This window comes from Coregonus clupeaformis, unplaced genomic scaffold (assembly GCF_020615455.1).
Source record: "Coregonus clupeaformis isolate EN_2021a unplaced genomic scaffold, ASM2061545v1 scaf0032, whole genome shotgun sequence".
NCBI classification, from domain to species: domain Eukaryota; kingdom Metazoa; phylum Chordata; class Actinopteri; order Salmoniformes; family Salmonidae; genus Coregonus; species Coregonus clupeaformis.
The window spans coordinates 997,930-1,025,000 of NW_025533487.1; the positions used below are offsets into that span (position 1 = coordinate 997,930).

At 47.9% G+C, this 27,071-nt stretch overlaps 1 protein-coding gene across 2 annotated transcripts in view; it reads left to right on the forward strand.

Moving 5' to 3' along the window:
- prox1a (prospero homeobox 1a) overlaps positions 1–27,071 on the forward strand; it is a 74,854-nt gene that overhangs the window by 3,466 nt on the left and 44,317 nt on the right. The window contains exons 2-5 of one of the 2 annotated variants that reach the window (XM_045212613.1): positions 1,473–1,858; positions 2,068–2,595; positions 3,619–4,806; positions 22,848–22,955. In XM_045212613.1, the coding sequence (XP_045068548.1) occupies positions 1,508–1,858; positions 2,068–2,595; positions 3,619–4,806; positions 22,848–22,955 (2,175 nt within the window). In that variant the 5' untranslated portion in view covers positions 1,473–1,507. The remainder of the gene's footprint in view (positions 1–1,472; positions 1,859–2,067; positions 2,596–3,618; positions 4,807–22,847; positions 22,956–27,071) is intronic. The other variant, XM_045212614.1, reaches the window with a different exon arrangement.

The following is a 27,071-nucleotide window of genomic DNA, read 5'->3' on the forward strand; positions in this document are numbered from 1 at the left end:
ACATCCCTGCCGGCCATTCCCTCCCCTATCCTGGACGACGCTGGGCCACTTGTGCGCCGCCCCATGGGTCTCCCGGTCGCGGCCGGCTACGACAGAGCCTGGATTCGAACCAGGATCTCTAGTGGCACAGCCTTAGACCACTGCGCCACTCGGGAGTGCAAACAAAACACAAAACGCCCAAACCCCAACTCTCCTCGCATCAGCGCTCCTTAACACAATCTTCTCTTTACCTCCTCAACACCTTGTTATATTGCACCCTATTCCCTATGGGCCCTGGTCAAAAGTAGTGCACTATATAGAATAGGGTGCAGGCCAGGCCAGTCTGCTGTGTTTTACACGTGTATAGTGTTGTAAAGCTGCCAGAGTTCGGGAAAGTAGGATTTTCTGGAAATAGCCTTTTGACAAGATTTACTGTCCGTATCTAATGTACAATTCTTACATTTATGTATATATTTTTAAATCATTTTGTTGTAATTGTGATAGCAGCGTGATTTAAATAGGGTCACTGGGGCAGGAAACAGTGCTCTGAGATTATAAATGTATTAGTTGGTTTGATTTGAGATAAATATCAGTGGTTTGAATTTATCTTTATGAAAAATGTATGCACTCACTAACTGTAAGTGGCTCTGGATAAGAGCGTCTGCTAAATGACTAAAATGTACATGTAAATCTTTGTGTGTTATTTCTGTTCCTACCTCACCAGGTTTCTAAACTGATCCGTAGGCTTCTCTCTCTCTCGCGCTCTCTCTCTCTCTCATTGCTGACGTCATTAACATACTGTACCCCAAATCAGGGTTAGATCTCTCTCTCTCTCTCTCCCTCTCTTAGAAGCTTAGTCTCTATCTCATCAGTCCACAAGTCTCCCAATCAGTCGAATCATATTATAATGTATTCAGAGCGGATGAACTTAAGGCATTTCCTCAAGATAAAAGTGCTATACTTTTAGCCATCTACACTGTATATGTGTGTTCTTAGAGCAGCCATTGTCTTTGTTGGAATCTAATCCCTTCTAAACCACTGAAATGGAATTATGTTGAAATCCTTCTCGGTGAAAGCTTCAGGGCTTCTCATGCCCACTTTTGGACTCTCCCTCATCTCCCGAAAGTGTGCACTCGTTCACTCCTCCTCATGGATTAACAAATATAATGTTGGTGTGTAGACAGAGAGTCTACCGAATCCCAATGGTTTTAAGTCGCCGAGATGGAGTGAACGAGTGCACACTTCGTGGCTTGAATCTCAGCCCAGGATTGAGGTCAGGGAACTCGGGACTAGAGGAAATGATCATGGATCAGTCGGTTGTATGTATATTTTGCCTATTAGTGTCCGCTTCAATCAATCAAAGTTATTTTATAAAGGCCTTTTTACATCAGCAGGTGTATTAATGTGTATGTCCATAATAACTGTAGAATGACCAATATAAACTAAACTAACTGTGTCATTTGTCTGTCTATCTGGCTCTCCCTGTCTGTCAGGACCCCTCAATATGTCCCTTTAGCTGCCCCTCGGGATGCCTGACCATGACAGCTCAGCCCTAAGCAGACAGACCAAGCGGCGCCGCGTGGACATCGGGGTGAAGAGGACTGTGGGTAGTGTAGTCTACACCCGAGTCAGAGATACCCTCCTATTCAACACCATGAATCAATCCCACGGCCCCGAGCAGGACGGAGACTGCTCATTGGTCCCTCACAGCCACGGTGGGTCCAATGGGGACGGAGAGAAGTCCAATGTTCTCCGGAAGCTTCTGAAGCGGGCAAACTCATACGAAGATGGCATGATGCCTTTCCCTGGCACCACCATCATCTCTCAGCTGCTGAAGAGTAACATTGTGAAGAATGGAGACAGCGAGGGAGGCTTCCAGGTACACATACACACACACACACCTACATGCACGTAGCATGCACACACATTGCACAAACACACACACATTGCACACACTCTTTTGTCTTATTTAAACAAAGTTAGTACCTAATAATAAAAAAAATCGTGATGTTACATGAAAATGGATTGATTGGTTGGTTGATTGACTCCATCCATCCATCCATCCATCCATCCGTTCCTTTCTTCCAGGGTAGTGGCGGTCTCTCCAGCGCTGGGTCAGATTTCCAAGCGGAGGATGTCTGCAGTAACTCCTCCAGAGACAGAGACAGCCCCCTCCCCCTCTCTCCCTCCTCCCCCTGCCTCCTCCCCTTCGGCCGCCCCCCTCCCCCCCACCCCCCTCTCACCCCTCTGGACCTGGAGCGCCTCACGGACGAGCACCTGCGTGCCAAACGGGCCAGGGTGGAGAACATCATCCGGGGCATGAGCCATTCCCCCTGCGTGGCTCCACCTTCCCTCCATCCCAGAGAGAAAGGGAACAAGACGGGGAGAAGAGAGGACAGGGAGAGGGACTGTCCCCCACTGCAGCCTCCCAGCCCTGGGTCTCTCTCTAGAGGGGGAGAGGGGTACAGGGAGAGCCGGGGGGAGACTAGAGGAGAGGTGTACAGGGAGAACAAGAGAAAACAGCGTCTCCCCCAGCAGCAACAGCTGGTGTGTGTCAGACAGGAGAAGAGACTAGAGGAGAGACGACAACTCAAACTACAGCTAGAGGATATGCAGGTGAGGGGACACACACACACACACACACACACACACACACACACACACACACACACACACACACACACACACACACACACACACACACACACACACACACACACACAGACACACACACACAGACACACACAGACACACGGACACACACACACAGACACACACAGACACACACACACAGACACACACAGACACAAACAGACACACACACACACACAGACACACACACACAGACACACACACACACAGACACACACAGACACAAACATACACACACACACACACACACACACACACACACACACAGACACACACAGACACACACACAGACACACACACACAGACACACACAGACACACACACACACACACAGACACACACAGACACAAACAGACACACACACACACACACACACACACACACAGACACACACACACACACACACACACACACACACACACACACACACACACAGACACACACAGACACACACACAGACACACACACACACACAGACACACACACACAGACACACACAGACACAAACAGACACACACACACACAGACACACACACACACAGACACAAACAGACACACACACACACAGACACACACACACAGACACACAGACACACACACACACTGCAAGCTTTGTAAGTGAGTTGTAAATATGGCCATTTGAGTTTTAGAAAAGCGGCAAAAGTTGAGTTTCAAGCATGAACAATTTCTATTCCTACAGCTGTTTATATAGTAATGTAGAACAGGTTATTTAGTCACTGTATGTCTGAATAGTTTCTTATTTATATATTTTATATATTTTATATATTTTATGTATTCATATTGTTTATCTTTATGTTTTTTCTGTCTGTTTTTTCATCAGCTGCAGAAGTTTTTTGCATGAATTAATTTATTGATTTATTTATAAATGTATATACTGTATTTATTGATATGTTTATCTAGTTTTTTATTGATTGATTGATATATTAAGTTCTATGCTGTATTTTAATAGTTTTTATTGTTTTACAGAAACAGCTTCGTCAGCTGCAGGAGAAGTTCTACCAGATCTATGAGACTGAGACTGAGGAGGAGGAGGAGGAGGAGGAGGAGGAGGAGAGAGGAGGAGGAGGAGGGGAGGAGAGAGGAGGAGAGGAGGACGGGAACCTGTCAGAGGACAGCGTCCGCTCCGACGGTTTGGAGAACAGACACAGGGACCGCCGCGGCAACCGTAACCGTGCCGACGGTATATATGGTGACCTGTCAGAGTTGGTTGACGACCCAGGTCTGTTTCTGGACCGAGCCAGAGCACTGTTCCGAGAACAGGCCCTGATGGCCGGAGAGAAGGATGAGGAGGGAGAGAGGGAAGGGGGGAGGAGGGTGAAGAGGGATTGGGGCCGAGGGGAGAGAGGGGAAGGAGGGGGGCCGATGCGAGCCGAGGGGGGGCAGCTAGCCGAGACTCTGAAACAGGAGCTCAACTCTGCCATGTCGCAGGTGGTCGACACCGTGGTTAAAGGGTTCAACCATCATCATCTTCAACACCATCCCTCTCATCACAACGGCTCCCAAAACACCCCCTCTGCCACTAACGCCCCCCCCTCACAGGCCCCCCTCCCCTCCTTCCCCCCCTCCCTCGCCACTGACTCTCGCTTCGGGGGAGTCAGCATGAACACGAACGGTGACAGGCCCAACTTTCACTCAGCCAATCAGAGGCTGCCGTGCTTTGGTGATGTTATCATCCCGAGCCCGCTGGACTCGTTCGGCGGTCTCAGTGTCCCGACGGCCGGCGACCAGACAGAAGCACTGCCTCTGGTGGTCAGGAAGACCAGCACAGACCCACACCACCAGAACCCCTCTCACCCTCCTCCTCACCCCCACCACCCCTCCCTCCATTCCTCCCCCCTCTCTGCCTCTCTGGGGTTCTCCCCTCCCTCCTTCCGACACCCCTTCCCCCTCCCTCTGATGGGCTACCCCTTCCAAAGTTTCTCCAAAGACCAGCGCTCCTCCCCTGAGTCCATGGACCTGTCCAGGGAAACTGTGGGGCTGCGGACCAAGATGGGGTCGGGTGGCGGTGTCCATTTTGTCTCCCACCACCACCACAGGCAGAGCTCTCCGCCCCAACATGGAGGAGGGAGCGAGGGGCTGTCGCTGTCGCTCATCAAGTCAGAGTGTGGAGACCTTCAGGACATGGCTGATATATCGCCTTATTCAGGAAGTACCGTATCCTTTCCTAGTGAAGTCCAGGTGTGTGTGTGTGTGTGTGTGTGTGTGGCTGTATAAGTCTTTCATTTCAATGAATCTCCATTAATTGGTTTCTTCTCTTTCCCCTGTGTTCTCCTGACGGGGGACGGGGGGGATAAAAAGGGGGCGCGCGGGTCTTGCAAGGGGAAGATTAAACAGGTTGCACGCTGGTCTCCAGGCTTTGAAGTGAGAGCAGTGGGGAGTGGTTCTCTGAGGTGCTGACACACACAAACACTCACTATATTTTCTGTTCTTACCGTCTCACCATCTCTCAGAAAGCCCTCTTTCATCACAGCGCTGCAAGACTTTGTACATAAACGCTCAAAGCAAATCATACTTCACACAGTGTGTGTGTGTGTGTGTGTGTGTGTGTGTGTGTGTGTGTGTGTGTCTGTTCATGCATAACACTCAAAAGCTAATAGTATTTCAAAGAAAGGAACAGAGAGGATGATGGGTGGAGTGTGAGAGAGGTCTGGAGAAACAAGTGTTCTGAACTAGGGATGGAGAAGAGATGTGAGATGTGTAAAAATATGTTTTAGGTTCTCAGGTTTACGGTTTCCTGGTGTGTGTGTGGGGGGGGGGTTGAGGAACTGAAGAGTGTGTGTGTTTGTGCGTGTGTGTGTGTGTGTGTGTGTGGACGTGTTTAAGCGAACAAAAATTTGACCAACTTGGGACATTTTATTAGTCCCCACAAGGTCAAATGCTATTTCTAGGGGGTTTAGGGTTAAGGTTAGAATTAGGTTTAGGGTTAGAATTAGGTTTAGGGTTAGAATTAGGTTTAGGGTTAGAATTAGGTTTAGGGTTAGAATTAGGTTTAGGGTTAGAATTAGGTTTAGGGTTAGAATTAGGTTTAGGGTTAGAATTAGGTTTAGGGTTAGAATTAGGTTTAGGGTTAGAATTAGGTTTAGGGTTAGAATTAGGTTTAGGGTTAGAATTAGGTTTAGGGTTAGAATTAGGTTTAGGGTTAGGTTTAGGGTTAGGTTTAGGGTTAGAGGTTAGGGAAAATAAGATTTTGAATGGGACTGAAATGTGTGTCCCCACCAGGTTAGCTGTACAATACTATGTGTGTCTGTGTGTGTGTGTGTCTGTGTGTGTGTGTGTGTGTCTGTGTGTGTGTGTGTCTGTCTGTGTGTGTGTCTGTGTGTGTCTGTCTGTCTGTGTGTGTCTGTGTGTGTGTGTGTGTGAACAGCCGTTATCACTCTGAGCTGTTAGCGGCCTGGCAGTCCTTTTACACTGCCAGGCCGCTTTGAAAACACACACACTCGCACAGGTGTTAAGAAACACACACACACACACACACACACACACACTCAGTCTTTCTCTTTCATGGCAGGCAGGTTTGAACAGGTGTTTGCAGGTAGTTGTTAACCTTTCATATTGAGAGGCTCCTCCGGTTCACCACTGTCTGTTCTGCACGTTACATCACACACACACACACACACACACACACACACACACACACACTGTCGTTTGAAGAACAAAGTGAAAGGACAACAACACATGAAGACCCAAGAATAGCTCTATCTCTCCAGCTGCTGAGAGATGAAACATGTTTCTCGTGTGTGTGTGTGTGTGTGTGTGTGTGTGTGTGTGTGTGTGTGTGTGTGTGTGTGTGTGTGTGTGTGTGTGTCACACACAGATGAAACGTGTTTGTGCTTCTCAGAATCAAATATATCAAAGCTGATGTAGTTGTTCCACTCAATCACATTTAGTTGTAATTATCCACTAGTCCCATTAAAGAAAACCACATGAAACAAGGTAGTAAGTATTATTGGAATATAGTGCTATAATATAATATATTAATTTATTTAACCCAATAAATCTTGCCGTTGCGCCATGCTCTACCCATTGAGCTACAGAGGACCAACGTTCTATGTTTCCACATATTACCCTACCTGAGAAGGTTGTTAGGGGTCTCTGAACCCCCATCAGTGATGTCTCCATATTAGCATAATCAAGTATTATTCAAATGGTCAGATATCAAATATGAATTATTATTCAAATGATCAGATACCAAATATGAAGTATTATTCAAATGATCGAATATCAGATATCAAATATGAAGTATTATTCAAATAATCAGATATAAAATATAAAATATGAAGTATTATTCAAATAATCAGATATCAAATATGAAGTATTATTCACATGATCAGATATAAAATATTAAATATTATTCAAACGTTCAGATATCAAATCAAATCAAATTATATTTGTCACGTACATGTGTTTAGCAGATGTTATTGCGGTTGTAGCGAAATGCTTGTGCTTCTAGCTCCGACAGTGCAGTAATATCTAACAAGTAATATCTAACAATTTCACAACATATACCCAATATACACAAATCTAGTAAGGAATGGAATTTAAGAATATATACATATATGGACAAGCAATGACAGAGCGGCATGGACTAAGATACAGTAGAATAGTATAGAATGCAGTATATACATATGAGATGAGTAGTGCAAGATATGTAAACATTATTAAAGTGACTAGTGTTCCATTTCTTAAAGTGGCCAGTGATTTCAATAGGCAGCAGCAGCCTCTAATGTGCTAGTGATGGCTATTTAACAGTCTGATGGTCTTGAGATAGAAGCTGTTTTTCATTCTCTCGGTCCCAGCTTTGATGCACCTGTACTGACCTCGCCTTCTGGATGATAGCGGGGGTGAACAGGCAGTGGCTCGGGTGGTTGTGTGATGAGTGTGATGGAAGGAGTCAGGCGCAGGAGGATAATCACCGAATACACTGTTTATTCCTGCGTTACACAAAATACGCTGGAATAGCGACAAACGAAACAGGCACAGGGGAAACTATCTACCCTGGCAATACACTGTAACGGTATCTCCATACAATACATAGGCACAGGGGAGACTATCTACCCTGGCAATACACTGTAACGGTATCTCCATACAATACATAGGCACAGGGAGACTATCTACCCTGGCAATACACTGTATCTGGTATCTCCATACAATACATAGGCACAGGGGAAACTATCTACCCTGGCAATACACTGTAACGGTATCTCCATACAATACATAGGCACAGGGGAAACTATCTACCCTGGCAATACACTGTAACGGTATCTCCATACAATACATAGGCACAGGGAGACTATCTACCCTGGCAATACACTGTAACGGTATCTCCATACAATACATAGGCACAGGGGAAACTATCTACCCTGGCAATACACTGTAATGGTATCTCCATACAATACATAGGCACAGGGGAGACTATCTACCCTGGCAATACACTGTAACGGTATCTCCATACAATACATAGGCGCAGGGGAAACTATCTACCCTGGCAATACACTGTAACGGTATCTCCATACAATACATAGGCACAGGGGAGACTATCTACCCTGGCAATACACTGTAACGGTATCTCCATACAATACATAGGCGCAGGGGAAACTATCTACCCTGGCAATACACTGTAACGGTATTTCCATACAATACATAGGCACAGGGGAAACTATCTACCCTGGCAATACACTGTAACGGTATCTCCATACAATACATAGGCACAGGGGAGACTATCTACCCTGGCAATACACTGTAACGGTATCTCCATACAATACATAGGCACAGGGGAAACTATCTACCCTGGCAATACACTGTAACGGTATCTCCATACAATACATAGGCGCAGGGGAAACTATCTACCCTGGCAATACACTGTAACGGTATCTCCATACAATACATAGGCACAGGGGAAACTATCTACCCTGGCAATACACTGTAACGGTATCTGCATACAATACATAGGCACAGGGGAGACTATCTACCCTGGCAATACACTGTAACAGTATCTGCATACAATACATAGGCACAGGGGAGACTATCTACCCTGGCAATACACTGTAACGGTATCTCCGTAGAATACATAGGCACAGGGGAAACTATCTACCCTGGCAATACACTGTAACGGTATCTCCATACAATACATAGGCACAGGGGAAACTATCTACCCTGGCAATACACTGTAACGGTATCTCCATACAATACATAGGCACAGGGGAAACTATCTACCCTGGCAATACACTGTAACGGTATCTCCATACAATACATAGGCACAGGGGAAACTATCTACCCTGGCAATACACTGTAACGGTATCTCCATACAATACATAGGCACAGGGAAACTATCTACCCTGGCAATACACTGTAACGGTATCTCCATACAATACATAGGCACAGGGGAAACTATCTACCCTGGCAATACACTGTAACGGTATCTCCATACAATACATAGGCACAGGGAGACTATCTACCCTGGCAATACACTGTAACGGGTATCTCCGTAGAATACATAGGCACAGGGAAACTATCTACCCTGGCAATACACTGTAACGGTATCTCCATACAATACATAGGCACAGGGAAACTATCTACCCTGGCAATACACTGTAACGGTATCTCCATACAATACATAGGCACAGGGAAACTATCTACCCTGGCAATACACTGTAACGGTATCTCCATACAATACATAGGCACAGGGGAGACTATCTACCCTGGCAATACACTGTAACGGTATCTCCATACAATACATAGGCACAGGGGAAACTATCTACTCTGGCAATACACTGTAACGGTATCTGCATACAATACATAGGCACAGGGGAAACTATCTACTCTGGCAATACACTGTAACGGTATCTCCATACAATACATAGGCACAGGGGAAACTATCTACCCTGGCAATACACTGTAACGGTATCTCCATACAATACATAGGCACAGGGGAAACTATCTACCCTGGCAATACACTGTAACGGTATCTCCATACAAGACATAGGCACAGGGGAAACTATCTACCCTGATAACACAATGGTACGAGTAGCTCCACCGAGCTACACTACTCTCACATTCAAACAATCACCCACAAGGACAAGGGGGGGCAGAGGGAACACTTATACACGGACTAATGAGGGGATTAGAACCAGGTGTGTGTGATTGACAAGACAAGACAAATGTGATGATGATAATTGGGGCGGCAGTGGTTAGTAAGCCGGTGACGACGAACGCCGAAACCTGCCAGAACAAGGAGGGGAGGCAGCCTCGGCAGAAGTCGTGACAGTACCCCCCCCTTGACGCGCAGCTCCAGCAGCGTGCCGACCCCGGCCTCGGGGATGGCCAGGAGGACGCGGAGCAGGGTGAGCCGGATGGCGACGGTGGAAATCCCGAGGTTATCCCTCACCGGGACCCAGCACCGTTCCTCCGGACCGTACCCCTCCCACTCCACGAGGTACTGAAGGTCCCCCACCCGACGGCTCGAATCCAGGATGGAGCAGACAGAGTACGTCGGGGCCCCCTCGATGTCCAGAGGAGGTGGAGGAACCATGAACGCCTTCCAGACCTTGGACGTGAACTGGGGACCTCGGTCGGACACTATATCCTCTGGCACCCCGTAATGCCGGAAGACGTGAGTAAACAGGGCCTCCGCAGTCTGCAGGGCCGTGGGGAGACCGGGCAGAGGAAGGAGGCGGCAGGACTTGGAAAAGCGGTCCACAACGACCAGGATGGTGGTGTTCCCTTGGGAGAGGGGAAGATCAGTCAAAAAATCAATACTAAGGTGAGACCATAGTCGTGGTGGAACTGGTAAAGGCTGTAACTTACCCGCTGGGAGGTACCTAGGTGCCTTACTCTGGGCGCACACTGAGCAGGAGGAGACGTACACCCTCACGTCCTTAGCCAAGGTAGGCCACCAGTACTTTCCGATCAAGCAGCGCACTGTACGACCGATACCTGGGTGACCAGAGGAGGGTGACGTGTGTGCCCAGAAGATCAGACGATCTAGCTTAGTGAGGATCAGCGAAATGTAGATGTTGTTTCCTACCTTCACAACCTGGGGGCGGCCCGTCAGGAAGTCCAGGACCCAGTTGCACAGGGCGGGGTTCAGACCCAGGGCCTCGAGCTTAATGATGAGCTTGGAGGGTACTATGGTGTTGAATGCTGAGCTATAGTCAATGAACAGCATTCTTACATAGGTATTCCTCTTGTCCAGATGGGATAGGGCAGTGTGCAGTGTGATGGCGATTGCATCTATTGGGGCGGTAAGCAAATTGAAGTGGGTCTAGGGTGACAGGTAAGGTAGAGGTGATATGATCCTTGACTAGTCTCTCAAAGCACTTCATGATGACAGAGGTGAGTGCTACGGGGCGATATCAAATATGAAATATTATTCAAATAATCAGATATCTGATATGAAGTATTATTCAAATAATCAGATATAAAATATGAAATATTATTCAAATAATCAGATATCAAATATGAAGTAATATTCAAATAATCAGATATCAAATATGAAGTATTATTCAAATAATCAGATATCAAATATGAAGTATTTTTCAAATAATCAGATATCAAGTATGAAGTATTATTCAAATAATCAAATATCAAATATCAAATATGAAGTATTATTCATATGATCAGATATAAAATATGAAGTATTATTCAAATAATCAGATATCAAATATGAAGTATTATTCAAATGATCAGATATAAAATATGAAGTATTATTCAAACAATCAGATATAAAATATGAAGTATTATTCAAATGATCAGATATCAAATATGAATTATTATTTAAATGATCAGATATCAAATATAAAGTATTATTTAAATGATCAGATATCAAATATAAAGTATTATTTAAATGATCAGATATCAAATATAAAGTATTATTTAAATGATCAGATATCAAATATAAAGTATTATTTAAATGATCAGATATCAGATATGAAGTATTATTTAAATGATCAGATATCAGATATGAAGTATTATTTTCAGAGCAGAGTATTGTCTTACAGGATGACTACTAGTATCTTACTAGTGTGTGTGTGTGTTTTTTTTCTTTTGTGTGTGTGTGTGTGTGTGTGTGTGTGTGTGTGTGTGTGTGTGTGTGTGTGTGTGTGTGTGTAAAGAAGTACCAGAGACAGACAGGCCTTTGTCTGAGAGCATGAGATTATCTTCCTCATCACGCGCCCACACAAACACAGACACAGAACACAGAACACACACACACAGAACACACACACACACAGAACACACACACAGAACACAGAACACACACACACAGAACACACACACAGAGAACACACAAAAAACAGAACACACACACACAGAACACAGACACAGAACACAGAACACACACACACAGAACACACACACAGAGAACACACAAAAAACAGAACACACACACACAGAACACAGACACAGAACACAGAACACACACACACAGAACACACACACACAGAACACACACACAGAACACACACACACAGAACACAGAACACACACACACAGAACACAGAACACACACACAGAACACAGAACACACACACAGAACACACACACACAGAACACACACACAGAACACACAGAACACACACACACACAGAACACACACACATAACACAGAACACACAGAACACACACACAGAACACAGAACACACACACAGAACAAACACACACAGAACACACACACAGAACACAGACACAGAACACACACACAGAACACACACACACAGAACACACACACAGAACACAGAACACACACACAGAACACAGAACACAGAACACACAGAACACACAGAACACAGAACACAGAACACACTTTGCATCTCCAGAAACATGCTCTTGTTCCGTAGCTCTGGTATTTGCATGTTGGTTGGGGTGAAGGTTGGGTGTGGGTGTGGCTGTTTGGGGTGGGGGGGGGTAGGTGAGGCGATAAGGGCAGTAAAGCACGGGGGCACACACACACACACACACGCACGCACACACACACACACAGCTCAGGTCTGTGTTTCCTTTCATCTTTAATGTTTCTGAGCAGATGTCCAGCAATCATTTATGGATTTACCAACCCTCCCTCTTTCTTCCCCTCTCCCTCCTTACCGCTCTCTTCCCCTCTCCCCCTCTCCCTCCCTACCGTTCTCTTCCCCTCTCCCTCCCTACCGCTCTCTTCCCTCTCCCTCCCTACCGTTCTCTTCCCCTCTCCATCCCTACCGCTCTCTTCCCTCTCCCTCCCTACCGCTCTCTCCCCCTCTCCCTCCCTACCGCTCTCTTCCCCTCTCCCTCCCTACCGCTCTCTTCCCCTCTCCCTCCCTACCGCTCTCTTCCCCTCTCCCTCCTCTACCGCTCTCTTCCCCTCTTCCCTCTCCCTCCTTACCGCTCTCTTCCCCTCTCCTCCTTACCGCTCTCTTCCCCTCTCCCCTCTCCCTCCCTACCGCTCTCTTCCCCTCTCCCTCCTTACCGCTCTCTTCCCCTCTCCCTCCTTACCGCTCTCTTCCCCTCTCCCTCCTTACCGCTCTCTTCCCCTCTCCCTCCCTACCGCTCTCTTCCCCTCTCCCTCCTTACCGCTCTCTTCCCCTCTCCCTCCCTTACCGCTCTCTTCCCCTCTCCCTCCCTACCGCTCTCTTCCCCTCTTCCCCTCTCCCTCCCTACCGCTCTCTTCCCCTCTTCCCCTCTCCCTCCCTACCGCTCTCTCCCCCTCTCCCTCTCTACCGCTCTCTTCCCCTCTCCCTCCCTACCTCTCTCTTCCCCTCTCCCTCCCTACCGCTCTCTTCCCCTCTCCCTCCCTACCGCTCTCTTCCCTCTCCCCCTCTCCTCCCTACGCTCTCTTCCCCTCTCCCTCCTTACCGCTCTCTTCCCCTCTCCCCTCTCCCTCCCCTACCGCTCTCTTCCCTCTCCCTCCCTACCGCTCTCTTCCCCTCTTCCTCTCCCCTCCTTACCGCTCTCTTCCCCTCTCCTCTCTACCGCTCTCTTCCCCTCTCCTCTCTACCGCTCTCTTCCCCTCTCCCTCCCTACCTCTCTCTTCCCCTCTCCCTCCCTACCGCTCTCTTCCCCTCTCCCTCCCTACCGCTCTCTTCCCCTCTTCCCCTCTCCCTCCTTACCGCTCTCTTCCCCTCTCCCTCTCTACCGCTCTCTTCCCCTCTCCCTCTCTACCGCTCTCTTCCCCTCTCCCTCCCTACCGCTCTCTTCCCCTCTCCCCCTCTCCCTCCCTACCGCTCTCTTCCCCTCTCCCTCCCTACCGCTCTCTTCCCCTCTCCCTCCTTACCGCTCTCTTCCCCTCTCCCTCCTTACCGCTCTCTTCCCCTCTCCCTCCCTACCGCTCTCTTCCCCTCTTCCCCTCTCCCTCCTTACCGCTCTCTTCCCCTCTTCCCCTCTCCCTCCTTACCGCTCTCTTCCCCTCTCCTTCTCTACCGCTCTCTTCCCCTCTCCCTCATTACCGCTCTCTTCCCCTCTCCCTCCCTACCGCTCTCTTCCCCTCTCCCTCCCTACCGCTCTCTTCCCCTCTTCCCCTCTCCCTCCTTACCGCTCTCTTCCCCTCTCCCTCCCTACCGCTCTCTTCCCCTCTTCCCCTCTCCCTCCTTACCGCTCTCTTCCCCTCTCCCTCCCTACCGCTCTCTTCCCCTCTCCCTCCCTCCGCTCTCTTCCCCTCTTCCCCTCTCCCTCCCTACCGCTCTCTTCCCCTCTCCCTCCCTACCGCTCTCTTCCTCTCCCCTCTCCCTCCCTACTGCTCTCTTCCCTCTCCCTCCCTACCGCTCTCTTCCCCTCTCCCTCCCTACCGTTCTCTTCCCCTCTCCCCCTCTCCCTCCCTACCACTCTCTTCCCCTCTCCCTCCCTACCGCTCTCTTCCCCTCTCCCTCCCTACCGCTCTCTTCCCTCTCCTCCTACGCTCTTTCCCTCTTCCTCTCCTCCCTACGCTCTCTTCCCCTCTCCCTCCCTACCGCTCTCTTCCCCTCTCCTCTCCCTCCCTACTGCTCTCTTCCTCTCCTCCCTACCGCTCTCTCCCCTCTCCCTCCCTACCGCTCTCTTCCTCTCTCCTCCTTACCGCTCTCTTCCCCTCCCTCCTTACCGCTCTCTTCCCTCTCCCTCCCTACGCTCTCTTCCCCTCTTCCCTCTCCTTCCCTACCGCTCTCTCCCTCTCTCTCTACCGCTCTCTTCCCCTCTCCCTCCTACCTCTCTCTTCCCCTCTCCTTCCCTACCGCTCTCTTCCCCTCTCCTCCCTACCGCTCTCTTCCCTCTCCCTCCCTACCTCTCTCTTCCCCTCTCCCTCCCTACCGCTCTCTTCCCCTCTCCCCCCCTACCGCTCTCTTCCCCTCTCTCCCTCCCGCTCTCTTCCTCTCCCCCTCTCCCTCTCTACCGCTCTCTTCCCCTCTCCCTCCCTACCCATCTTTTCCCCTCTCCCTCCCTACCGCTCTCTTCCCCTCTCCCTCCCTGACGCTCTCTTCCCCTCTCCCTCTCCCCTCCCTACCGCTCTCTTCCCCTCTTCCTCTCCTCCCTACCGCTCTCTTCCTCTCCTCCCTACCGCTCTCTTCCCCTCTCCTCCTTACGCTCTCTTCCCCTCTCCCTCCTTACGCTCTCTTCCCTCTCCCTCCTTGCTCTCTTCCCTCTCCTCCCTACCGCTCTTTCCCCTCTTCCCTCTCCTCCCTACCGCTCTCTTCCCTCTCCCTCCTTTCGCTCTTCCCCTCTCCCTCCCTACCGCTCTCTTCCCCTCTCCCTCCTTACCGCTCTCTTCCCTCTCCCTCCCTACCGCTCTCTTCCCCTCTCCCTCCCTACGCTCTCTTCCCCTCTTCCCCTCCCTCCCTACCGCTCTCTTCCCTCTCCCTGCTCTCTTCCCTCTCCTCCCTACCGCTCTCTTCCCTCTCCCTCCTTACCGCTCTCTTCCCCTCTCCCTCCCTTCGTTCTCTTTTTCTCCCTCTCTACCGCTCTCTTCCCCTCTCCCCTCTCCTCCTACCGCTCTCTTCCCCTCTCCTCCCTACGCTCTCTTCCCCTCCTCTCCTCTCCCTCCCTACCGCTCTCTTCCCTCTCCCTCTCCCTCCCTACCGCTCTCTTCCCCTCTTCCCCTCTCCCTCCCTTCCGCTCTCTTCCCCTCTTCCCCTCTCCCTCCCTACCGCTCTCTTCCCCTCTCCCTCCTTACCGCTCTCTTCCCCTCTCCCTCCTTACCGCTCTCTTCCCTCTCCCTCCTTACCGCTCTCTTCCCCTCTCCCTCCTTACCCCTCTCTTCCCCTCTCCTCCCTACCGCTCTCTTCCCCTCTCCTCCCTACCGCTCTCTTCCCCTCTTCCCCTCTCCTCCCTCCGCTCTCTTCCCCTCTCCTCCCTACCGCTCTCTTCCCTCTCCCCCTCCTCCCTACCGCTCTCTTCCTCTCCTCCCTACGCTCTCTTCCTCTCCCTCTCCCTCCCTACCGCTCTCTTCCTCTCCCTCCTTACCGCTCTCTTCCCATCTCCTCCTTACCGCTCTCTTCCCTCTCCCTCCTACCGCTTCTTCCCCTCCCCCTCTCCCTCCTTACCGCTCTGTTTCCCCTCTCCCTCCCTACCGCTCTCTTCCCCTCTCCTTCTCTACCGCTCTCTTCCCCTCTCCCCTCTTTTCTGTTCCCCTCTCATCCTCTCTTCACTCCCTCTTCTTGTCCTCTTTCCTCTCCTCCTCTCCTTCTCTCTTTTCCCGTACACCTGGCAAACGGTTCAGGGTTCAGATGTTATTGTCTCACTTCTCCTGCACACACAAACACCATCCACCTGGTGAGAGAGAGGGGTGAGAGGGAGGGAGGGAGGGAGGAGGGGGAGGAGGGAGGGAGGAGGGAGGGGGAGGGAGGAGGAGGGAGGGGGAGGGAGGAGGAGGGAGGGAGGGAGGAGGGGGGAGGGAGGGGAGGAGGAGGAGGGAGGGAGGGAGGGAGGGGAGGGAGGGAGGGAGGAGGGAGGGAGGGGGGGGAGGAGGGAGGGAGGAGGGAGGAACATTTAATCCCAGCTGTGCTGTTTATTCACCACCTTTCTTTAGCTACCATTACACACACACACACACACACACACACACACACACACACACACACACTCACACACACACACACACAGCCAAAGCACCTCAGCCAGGCTCAAGGTCGACAGGGAAAATAATGCCCACATAAATATGAGGCTTCAGGAGGAGGGGTGCAGGATGTGTGTGTGTGTGTGTGTGTGTGTGTGTGTGTGTGTGTGTGTGTGTGTGTGTGTGTGTGTGTGTGTGTGTGTGTGTGTGTGTGTGTGTGTGTGTGTGTGTGTGTGTGTGTGTGTTTCCTAATAGTCCCTGTATTAGGAAACAGATGACTCAGCTATGGTCACTGTGGGTTTTACCTGAACACACGGACATACACACAGACACACAGACAGACACACAGACACACACACAGACACACAGACACACACACACACACTCAGGCTCCTGACCTAAATGACTGCAGTGTTTTCCACAGGCCAGAATACAGAGAGTTACAGTGCCTTGCAAAAGTATTCATCCCCCTTGGCGTTTTTCCTATGTTGTTGCATTACAACCTGTAATGTAATGAACATACACAAAATAGTCCAAATTTGTGAAGTGAAGTGAAAAAAAAATTACTTGTTTCAAAAAATTCTAAAAAATAAATAACGGAAAGGTGGTGGGTGCATATGTATTCACCCCCTTTGCTATGAAGCCCCTAAATAACATCTGGTGCAACCAATTACCTTCAGAAGTCACATAATTAGTTAAATAAAGTCCACCTGTGTGCAATCTAAGTGTCACATGATCTGAGTATACAGTGGGGGAAAAAAGTATTGAGTACAGGCCTCTCTCATCTTTTTAAGTGGGAGAACTTGCACAATTGGTGGCTGAATAAATACTTTTTTCCCCACTGTATATACACCTGTTCTGAAAGGCCAGACACATTTTTACATTTTAGCAGACGCTCTTATCCAGAGCGACTTACAGTTAGTGAGTGCATACATTTTTCATACTGGTTCCCCGTGGGAATCGAACCCACAACCCTGGCGTTGCAAGCACCATGCTCTACCAACTGAGCTACACGGGACTAAGCAAGGGTCAACACCAAGCAAGCGGCACCATGAAGACCAAGGAGCTCTCCAAACAGGTCAGGGACAAAGTTGTGGAGAAGTACAGATCAGGGTTGGGTAATAAAAAAATATCAGAAACTTTGAACATCCCACGGAGCACCATTAAATACATTATTAAAAAATGGAAAGAATATGGCACCACAACAAACCTGCCAAGAGAGGGCCGCCCACCAAAACTCACGGACCAGACAAGGAGGGCATTAATCAGAGAGGCAACAAAGAGACCAAAGATAACCCTGACGGAGCTGCAAAGCTCCACAGCGGAGATTGGAGGATCTGTCCATAGGACCACCTTAAGCCGTACACTCCACAGAGCTGGGCTTTACGGAAGAGTGGACAGAAAAAAGCCATTGCTTAAAGAAAAAAATAAGCAAACACGTTTGGTGTTCGCCAGAAGGCATGTGGGAGTCTCCCCAAACATATGGAAGAAGGTACTCTGGTCAGATGAGACTAAAATTGAGCTTTTTGGCCATCAAGGAAAACGCCATGTCTGGCGCAAACCCAACACCTCTCATCACCCCGAGAACACCATCCCCACAGTGAAGGATGGTGGTGGCAGCATTATGCTGTGGGGATGTTTTTCATTGGCAGGGACTGAGAAACTGGTCAGAATTGAAGGAATGATGGATGGCACTAAATACAGGGAAATTCTTGAGGGAAACCTGGTTCACCTTCCAGCAGGACAATGACCCTGAGCATACTGCTAAAGCAACACTCGAGTGGTTTAAGTGGAAACATTTAAATGCCTTGGAATGGCCTAGTCAAAGCCCAGACCTCAATCAAATTGAGAATCTGTGGTATGACTTCAAGATTGCTGTACACCAGCGGAACCCATCCAACTTGAAGGAGCTGGAGCAGTTTTGCATCTTCAAAGTGGTAGGCATGTTGTGTAAATCAAATGATACAAACCCCCCAAAAATCAATTTTAATTCCAGGTTGTAAGGCAACAAAATAGGAAAAATGCCAAGTGGGGTGAATATTTTCGCTAGCCACTGTAGGTAGCCTATCTTCAGGTAGCCTAGCGGTTAAGAGCGTTGGGCCAGTAACCGTAAGGCCGCTGGTTAGAATCCCCAAGCCAACTAGGTGAGAAATAGGTCCCCTGTAGCTCAGTTGGTAAAGCATGGCGCTTGCAACGCCAGGATTGTGGGTTAGTTTCCCACGGGGGGCCAGTATGAAAAATGTTTGCACTCACTAACTGTAAGTCGCTCTGGATAAGAGCGTCTGCTAAATGACTCAAATGTAAATGTAAATATATTGATGTCCCCTTGAGCAAGGCACTTAACCCTAATTGCTCATGTAAGTCGCTCTGGATAAGAGCGTCTGCTAAATGACTAAAATGTAAAACATTTAAATGTAGATAGGGTTGAGTACGTGTCTAGCTGGTCTCCTCTCTCTAGCTGGCCCCTCTCCTCATCCTCTCTCTAGCTGACTCCCACTCCTTTCTCTAGCTGGTCCCCTCTCCTCCTCTTCTAGCTGGCCCCCTCTCCTCCTCCTCTCTCTAGCTGGCCCCCTCCCCCATCTCCTCTCTCTAGCTGGCCCCCTCTCCTCCTCTCTCTTACTGGCCCCCTCTCCTCCTCTCTCTCTAGCTGGCCCCCTCTCCTCCTCTCTCTTACTGGCCCCCTCTCCTCCTCTCTCTCTAGCTGGCCCCCTCTCTCCTCCTCTCTCTTACTGGCCCCCTCTCCTCCTCTCTCTCTAGCTGGCCCCCTCTCCTCCTCTCTCTAGCTGGGCCCCGCTCCCCCTCCTCTCTCTAGCTGGTCCCCTCTCCCCCTCCTCTCTCTAGCTGGTCCCCTCTCCCCCTCCTCTCTCTAGCTGGTCCCCTCTCCTTCTCTCTCTAGCTGGGCCCCGCTCCTCCTCTCTCTCTATCTGGTCCCCTCTCCCCCTCCTCTCTCTAGCTGGGCCCCACTCCTCCTATCTCTCTAGCTGGTCCCCTCTCCCCTCCTCTCTCTAGCTGGGCCCCGCTCCTCCTCTCTCTCTAGCTGGCCCCCTCTCCCCCTCCTCTCTCTAGCTGGTCCCCTCTCCCCCTCCTCTCTCTAGCTGTGCCCCGCTCCTCCTCTCTCTCTAGCTGGTCCCCTCTCCCCCTCCTCTCTCTAGCTGTGCCCCGCTCCTCCTCTCTCTCTAGCTGGTCCCCTCTCCCCCTCCTCTCTCTAGCTGGTCCCCTCTCCCCCTCCTCTCTCTAGCTGGTCCCCTCTCCTTCTCTCTCTAGCTGGTCCCCTCTCCTTCTCTCTCTAGCTGGGCCCCGCTCCTCCTCTCTCTCTAGCTGGTCCCCTCTCCCCCTCCTCTCTCTCTAGCTGGCCCCCTCTCCTCCTCTCTCTCTAGCTGGTCCCCTCTCCCCCTCCTCTCTCTAGCTGGGCCCCGCTCCTCCTCTCTCTCTAGCTGGTCCCCTCTCCCCCTCCTCTCTCTAGCTGGGCCCCGCTCATCCTCTCTCTCTAGCTGGTCCCCTCTCCCCCTCCTCTCTCTAGCTGGTCCCCTCTCCTTCTCTCTCTAGCTGGGCCCCGCTCCTCCTCTCTCTCTAGCTGGTCCCCTCTCCCCTCCTCTCTCTAGCTGGGCCCCGCTCCTCCTCTCTCTCTAGCTGGTCCCCTCTCCCCCTCCTCTCTCTAGCTGGTCCCCGCTCCCCCTCCTCTCTCTAGCTGGTCCCCTCTCCCCCTCCTCTCTCTAGCTGGCCCCCTCTCCTCCTCCTCTCTCTCTAGCTGGTCCCCTCTCCCCCTCCTCTCTCTAGCTGGTCCCCTCTCCCCCTCCTCTCTCTAGCTGGGCCCCGCTCCTCCTCTCTCTCTAGCTGGTCCCCTCTCCTTCCTCCTCTCTCTAGCTGGCCCCCTCTCCTCCTCTGTCTCTAGCTGGCCTCCTCTCTTTCTCAATTCAATTCAGTTCAAAGGGCTTTATTATTAAAACATGAACAGTAAACATTACACTCACAAAAGTTCCAAAGGAATAGATACATGTCAAATGTAATATTATGGCTATGTACAGTGTTGTAATGATGTGCAAATAGTTAAAGTACAAAAGGGAAAATAAATAAACATAAATATGGGTTGTATTTACAATGGTGTTTGTTTTTCACTGGTTGCCCTTTTCTTGTGGCAACAGGTCACAAATCTTGCTGCTGTGATGGCACACTGTGGTATTTCACCCAATAGATATGGGAGTTTATCAAAATTGTTTTTGAATTCTTTGTGGGTCTGTGTAATCTGAGGGAAATATGTGTCTCTAATATGGTCATACATTTTGGCAGGAGGTTAGGAAGTGCAGCTCAGTTTCCACCTCATTGTGTGGGCGGTGTGCACATAGCCTGTCGTTTGAGAGCCAGGTCTGCCTACGGCAGCCTCTCTCAATGGCAAGGCTATGCTCACTGAGTCTGTACATGGTCAAAGCTTTCCTTAATTTTGGGTCACAGTGGTCAGCTATTCAGTTTTTTTGTTAATTCTTTCCAATGTTTCAAGTAATTATCTTTTTGTTTTCTCATTATTTGGTTCAGTCTAATCTCTCTCTCTCTCTCTATCTGGCCCCCTCTCCTCCTCTCTCTCTAGCTGGCCCCCTCTCCTCCTCTCTCTCTAGCTGGCCCCCTCTCCTCCTCTCTCTCTAACTGGCCTCTCTCTCTCTCTCTCTCTCTCTCTCTCTCTCTCTCTCTCTCTCTCTCTCTCTCTCTCTCTCTCTCTCTCTCTCTCTCTCTCTCTCTCTCTCTCTCTCTCTCTCTCTCTCTCTCTCGCTCTCTCTCGCTCTCTCTCTCTCTCTCTCTCTCTCTCTCTCTCTCTCTCTCTCTCTCTCTCTCTCTCTCTCTCTCTCTCTCTCTCTCTCTCTCTCTCTAGCTGGCCCCCTCTACCCCCTCTCTCCCCTCCCCCTATCATATCTAGTCAGTGTTTTCAGCTGAGGTTAGAGATGCAGGGAGAGGAGGGGGGAGTGGGGTAGTTTAGTCTGCTGCTCCAGCTCCAAGCCTCTCTCTGGGGGTGAAAGAGTGTTGTGAGTGGGGTTCTTCAAATGTCCCCGGAGCTGACTGTCTGTCCCCTGTGCCTGTTTCAATTTCTATGTCTCTAGAGTGGAGGGTTTAGACTCTCTTTAGGGGGCAGCAGTGGGAGGGTGGGGGGCAGGGGGGGGTGGGGGGGTGTTAATTGCCCTCACGGGCCTCTATTGATTGGTCTCCCGTGGCTCCTCATGTCTGATAGATTATAGAACTGTTAATGGCATCACGCCGCTCGCTGAGAGAGAGATGGCACATCTGTGCTGCAACGCACACATACGCAGGCACACAGACATGAACGCACACACACGCATGCACAAATACACACACAGAAACACAGAATCACACTCTGGGCACTCCTGCATGACGTGTGTGCATGTGTGAGTGTGTGTGTGTTTGTATGTAATGATATTTAATTTGATCCCAGGTTCAATTAAAAAACAATGAATCAACTTATGAATTGTGAGTTATTGTTGAAATGCAGCAGGTTCGATAAACAGATAGCTGTGGTATACTCAGTTCCTATAGATAAATAGATAGCTGTGATATACTAAGTTCCTATAGATAAACAGATAGTTGTGATATACTAAGTTCCTATAGATAAATAGATAGCTGTGATATACTAAGTTCCTGTAGATAAATAGATAGCTGTGATATACTAAGTTCCTATAGATAAACAGATAGCTGTGATATACTAAGTTCCTATAGATAAATAGATAGCTGTGATATACTAAGTTCCTATAGATAAATAGATAGCTGTGATATACTAAGTTCCTATAGATAAACAGATAGCTGTGATATACTAAGTTCCTATAGATAAACAGATAGCTGTGATATACTAAGTTCCTATAGATAAATAGATAGCTGTGATATACTAAGTTCCTATAGATAAATAGATAGCTGTGATATACTAAGTTCCTATAGATAAACAGATAGCTGTGATATACTAAGTGCCTATAGATAAACAGATAGCTGTGATATACTAAGTTCCTATAGATAAACAGATAGTTGTGATATACTAAGTTCCTATAGATAAACAGATAGCTGTGATATACTAAGTTCCTATAGATAAACAGATAGCTGTGATATACTAAGTTCCTATAGATAAACAGATAGCTGTGATATACTAAGTTCCTATAGATAAACAGATAGCGGTTGGTGTACTGCGTTCCTTGACTGTGGCCTTGTCAGATCCAGGAGGGCTTGTCTCCCAACCATCTGAAGAAAGCCAAGCTCATGTTTTTCTACAGCAGATACCCCTCGTCCAACATGCTCAAGATGTTCTTCTCAGACGTCAAGGTAAGTCTCACCTCTCTTCTCCTCTATCATTTATTTAAAACAGGTAGGCTGACCTCATCCTCTCTCTCTCGCCACTCTTCCTCCACTCTTCCTCCTTTCTCTCTCTTTCTCTTCCCCCCCCTCTCTCTCTCTCTCTCTCTCTCTCTATCTCTCTCTCTCTCTTTCTCTCTTTCTCTCTCTCTCTCTCTCTCTCTCTCTCTCTCTCTCTCTCTCTCTCTCTCTCTCTCTCTCTCTCTCTCTCTCTCTCTCTCTCTATCTCTCTCTCTCTCTCTCTCTCTTAATTCAATTCAATTTAAGGGCTTTATTGGCATGGGAAACGTATGTTAACATTGCCAAAGCAAGTGAAGTAGATAGTAAACAAAAGTGAAATAAACAATAAATATTAACAGTAAACATTACACTCAGAAGTCTCTCTCTCTATCTCTCTCTATCTCTCTCTATCTCTCCCTCTCTCTCTCTCCCTCTCTCTCTCTCTCTCTCTCTCTCTCTCTCTCCCTCTCTCCCTCTCTCTCTCTCTCTCTCTCTCTCTCTCTCTCTCTCTCTCTCTCCCTCTCTCCCTCTCTCTCTCTCTCTCTCTCTCTCTCTCTCTCTCTCTCTCTCTCTCTCTCTCTCTCTCTCTCTCTCTCTCTCTCTCTCTCTCTCTCTCTCTCTCTCTCTCTCTCTCTCTCTCTCTCTCCTCCTAGTCATCATCCGTTGTTTCTCTCTGGCTGAAATCTAACCCTTTCCCCTCGCTTGTTTTCCACTTTCCCTCTTTTTCCACTTTCCCTCTTTCCGTCACCCTGTGACCGTTATATACCGGTCCCCCTGTTCTGTTGCTTTCTCCATTCTGTTCCTGTTTGTGTGTGTGTATGTTTTGGTTTTTCTGTCCTTGTGGGGACCAGAAGTCCTCAGAAGGATAGTAAAACAAGGAACATTTCGGAAAAGTGGTCCCCAAAAGGAAAAAGCCTATTTTAGGTTTAGGGGTTAGGGTTAAAGGGTTAGAGGTGAAGGTTAGGAGTTAGGGTTAGATTTAGGGTTTTGGGGTTAGGTTTAGGGTTAGGGGTTAGGGAAAATAGGATTTTGAATGGGAATCAATTGTTTGGTCCCCGCAAGCATAGTAAAACAAACATGTGTGTGTGTGTGTGTGTGTGTTTATGTGTGTGTGACACTGGCACAGATGGGGCACTTAGGGGCATTCTGCCAACTCTCTGTCACCCAATTATAATAACTGGCCTTAATCTGATGGGGGGGGGGGGGCAGAGATGGAGAGGCCCCACTTTCTCTATCTCTCTCACAGACACACACACACACACATGCGCATTCAATACTGAACCAGCCCTGATATACACACAGCTCTCCTCTAACGATATGTCCCATATCTTAATATTTTATTTTTTTGATTGAAATATCTGTATTTATAGGGGGCGATTATCGCTGGGCATAAAACTAAAGATGCAGGCAACGCATAACAACAGGATATAACCTACACTACACACACACACACACACAGGCCTACACTACACACACACACACACACACACACACACACACACACAGGCCTACACTACACACACACACACACAGGCCTACACTACACACACACACACACACACACACACACACACACACACACACACACAAGCGCTCACATACACCACAAGACACAGAAGACTCACACAAGCATGCAAACACACACACAAGCGCTCACGCACACACACACACACACACACACACACAAGCGCTCACGCACACACACACACACACACACACACACACACAGGTCTACACAGACACACATTCCCACCCTCTTCGGCAGGCTGTTTCTTTGGATTGGGAGAAAGGGGAAAGCTGAGAAGAGGACAGGGAGGGGCAAACAAACAAATGAAAAACCCAACTCAACAGCACCAAAACAAAGGCAGTGATTGTGTGGTGTTTTATTATTATTTACGAGGTGGGTTTTGTTGTTTCAATGAGCATACGGCTGCTCAACGCACTGACAGATTCAGGACACATTATTCAAATGAGAAGCACACACACAAACCAGCTGCCCTCGGGCCAGTATCTACGGCGACCACTTCCTCACGGCAACGCCACATCCTCGTTTAGCTGCCGTGGCAACCGTTGTCGGCAGCGGCAGGTTGCTAAGTGTACAGTACTTGTTTCCTAGCCTTAAGAACACGATGCCCACGTGTAAACAGATATGGGTTATTCCACCAATTCGGTGCCTTTTGAGGAGTGGTACTTGGTCAAATAAAACTTTTGATTTCACCAAATGTTCACATTTTGTCATAAAGAGCACGTGTTCAACTTCATAAACAACATGTTTTCCCATCTCAAAAGGTTAAATAAAAAGATTACTATAGTAAGTGCTTATTAAGTGCCAAATGAAGTGACAGGATTTACCATTTAATTTTAAATCAGCCATAAATCCCATTGTGATATGGGGAGTTAAACCTTTGTCGTGTGCAACAGGGAGTGGCAATTTAATTCAAGCTTCACAAAAACATTTTAATTGTTTAAAAATGTTTAGCCTGTCTATCTATGGGGCTTGACGTGTTATTGCTCAACCCACAAAACACCAGGACATGGCCAAAAAGAGTAGGACCAGCTCACTATGATTTGACTATTAGATATTCAATGTTTCTTTAGAAGAAAAAATATATATTTTAAAAGGAATATTTTCACCATATTAAAACGATAGATCAGTTCACGTAAATGGGTTGACCTTAAAATGAGGCACAGACATAAATGAATCACGTGAAATAAATAAGAATCTTCAGAAATTACTTTGTCAAAGCAACACAATAACTAGGGCTTTAAAACGATGGTGAAAACTTGGAGAAATGTTGGGGTTAAGTGGGTTCAAATCCTTCCTAGAAGTCACAGAGGGCGCATGGAAGAACATCTTTATTCATATATAGAAATCTGATGTATTGAATTCTCCATGTGGTCTGTATTAAAGGGTACTTAATTTAATATAACATACTTTTCTTTTCGTGGAGCGACCCCTTGACATTTTCGACAATTTGTTGTGTTTCCGCCTGAATTTAAAATGGATTAAATTGAGATTTTTTTGTCACTGATCTATACACAATACCCCATGATGTCAAAGTGGAATTACCTTTTAAGAAATGTTTACAAATTAATTAAAAATGAAAAGCTGAAATGTGTTGAGTCAGTAAGTATTGGACCTTGTTGTTATAGCAAGCAGGTATTCAACCATTTTGTTAAATAAATTCAGGACTAAAAATGTGCTTAACAAGTCACATAATAGGTTGCATGGCAAGGCACATATTGGTAGAAGGGTAAAACAAAAAGCAGACATTGAATATCCCTTTGAGCATGGTGAAGTTATGAATTACACTTTGGATGGTGTATCAATACACCCAGTCACTACAAAGATGCAGGCGCCCTTCCTAACTCAGTTGCCGGAGAGGAAGGAAACCTCTCACCATTACCAATAACAGGGGAGGTTAGCATGTCTTGGGGGTATGATCTTTGACCCTCCTTAACTTTCTCACTCATCATTATTCACGATTCATTCAGGATTATCCATAATCATGGTAGCATCCACATTAATGTAGAAGTGTTTAGAAACATATTCTATTCTTATTTACAATTAAAGTGACTTCAAAATGACACAATACATTATTTACCATTCATCTCTATTGGGCACAAAATAATCTGAAACACAACCAAAACAAACTGCAAATGCATCCAACAAGTTTTTAGAGTCACAAGCTTGATATAGTCAAGTGGTCGCAATATGCCACCAAATACTAAACCTTTGAATACTTTATTTATACAAATCTTTAGGCGTGTCAGTAATTATGACCCCTACCTTTTTGAGAGAAAATAAGTATTACTTGTTAAACAAAATTTCTTTCTTTGAGCAATTGTATTAGTATAAAATAATATAATTTCCCCATATTTGTTGAGCATTTTAGATAGTCATTATTGCTCATCTTTATCAAGGGTGTCAAAAATGTCAGACCCTACTGTATATCAACATAAATTCTTACAATATGTTCTCATAAGTATATATTTAGTGTGTACAGTTTTTACAATATTAAGATTTTGAGTAAAATATAATCACATCTCAAACCATATAATTAATCTCACTGAAGGGTAATCTTC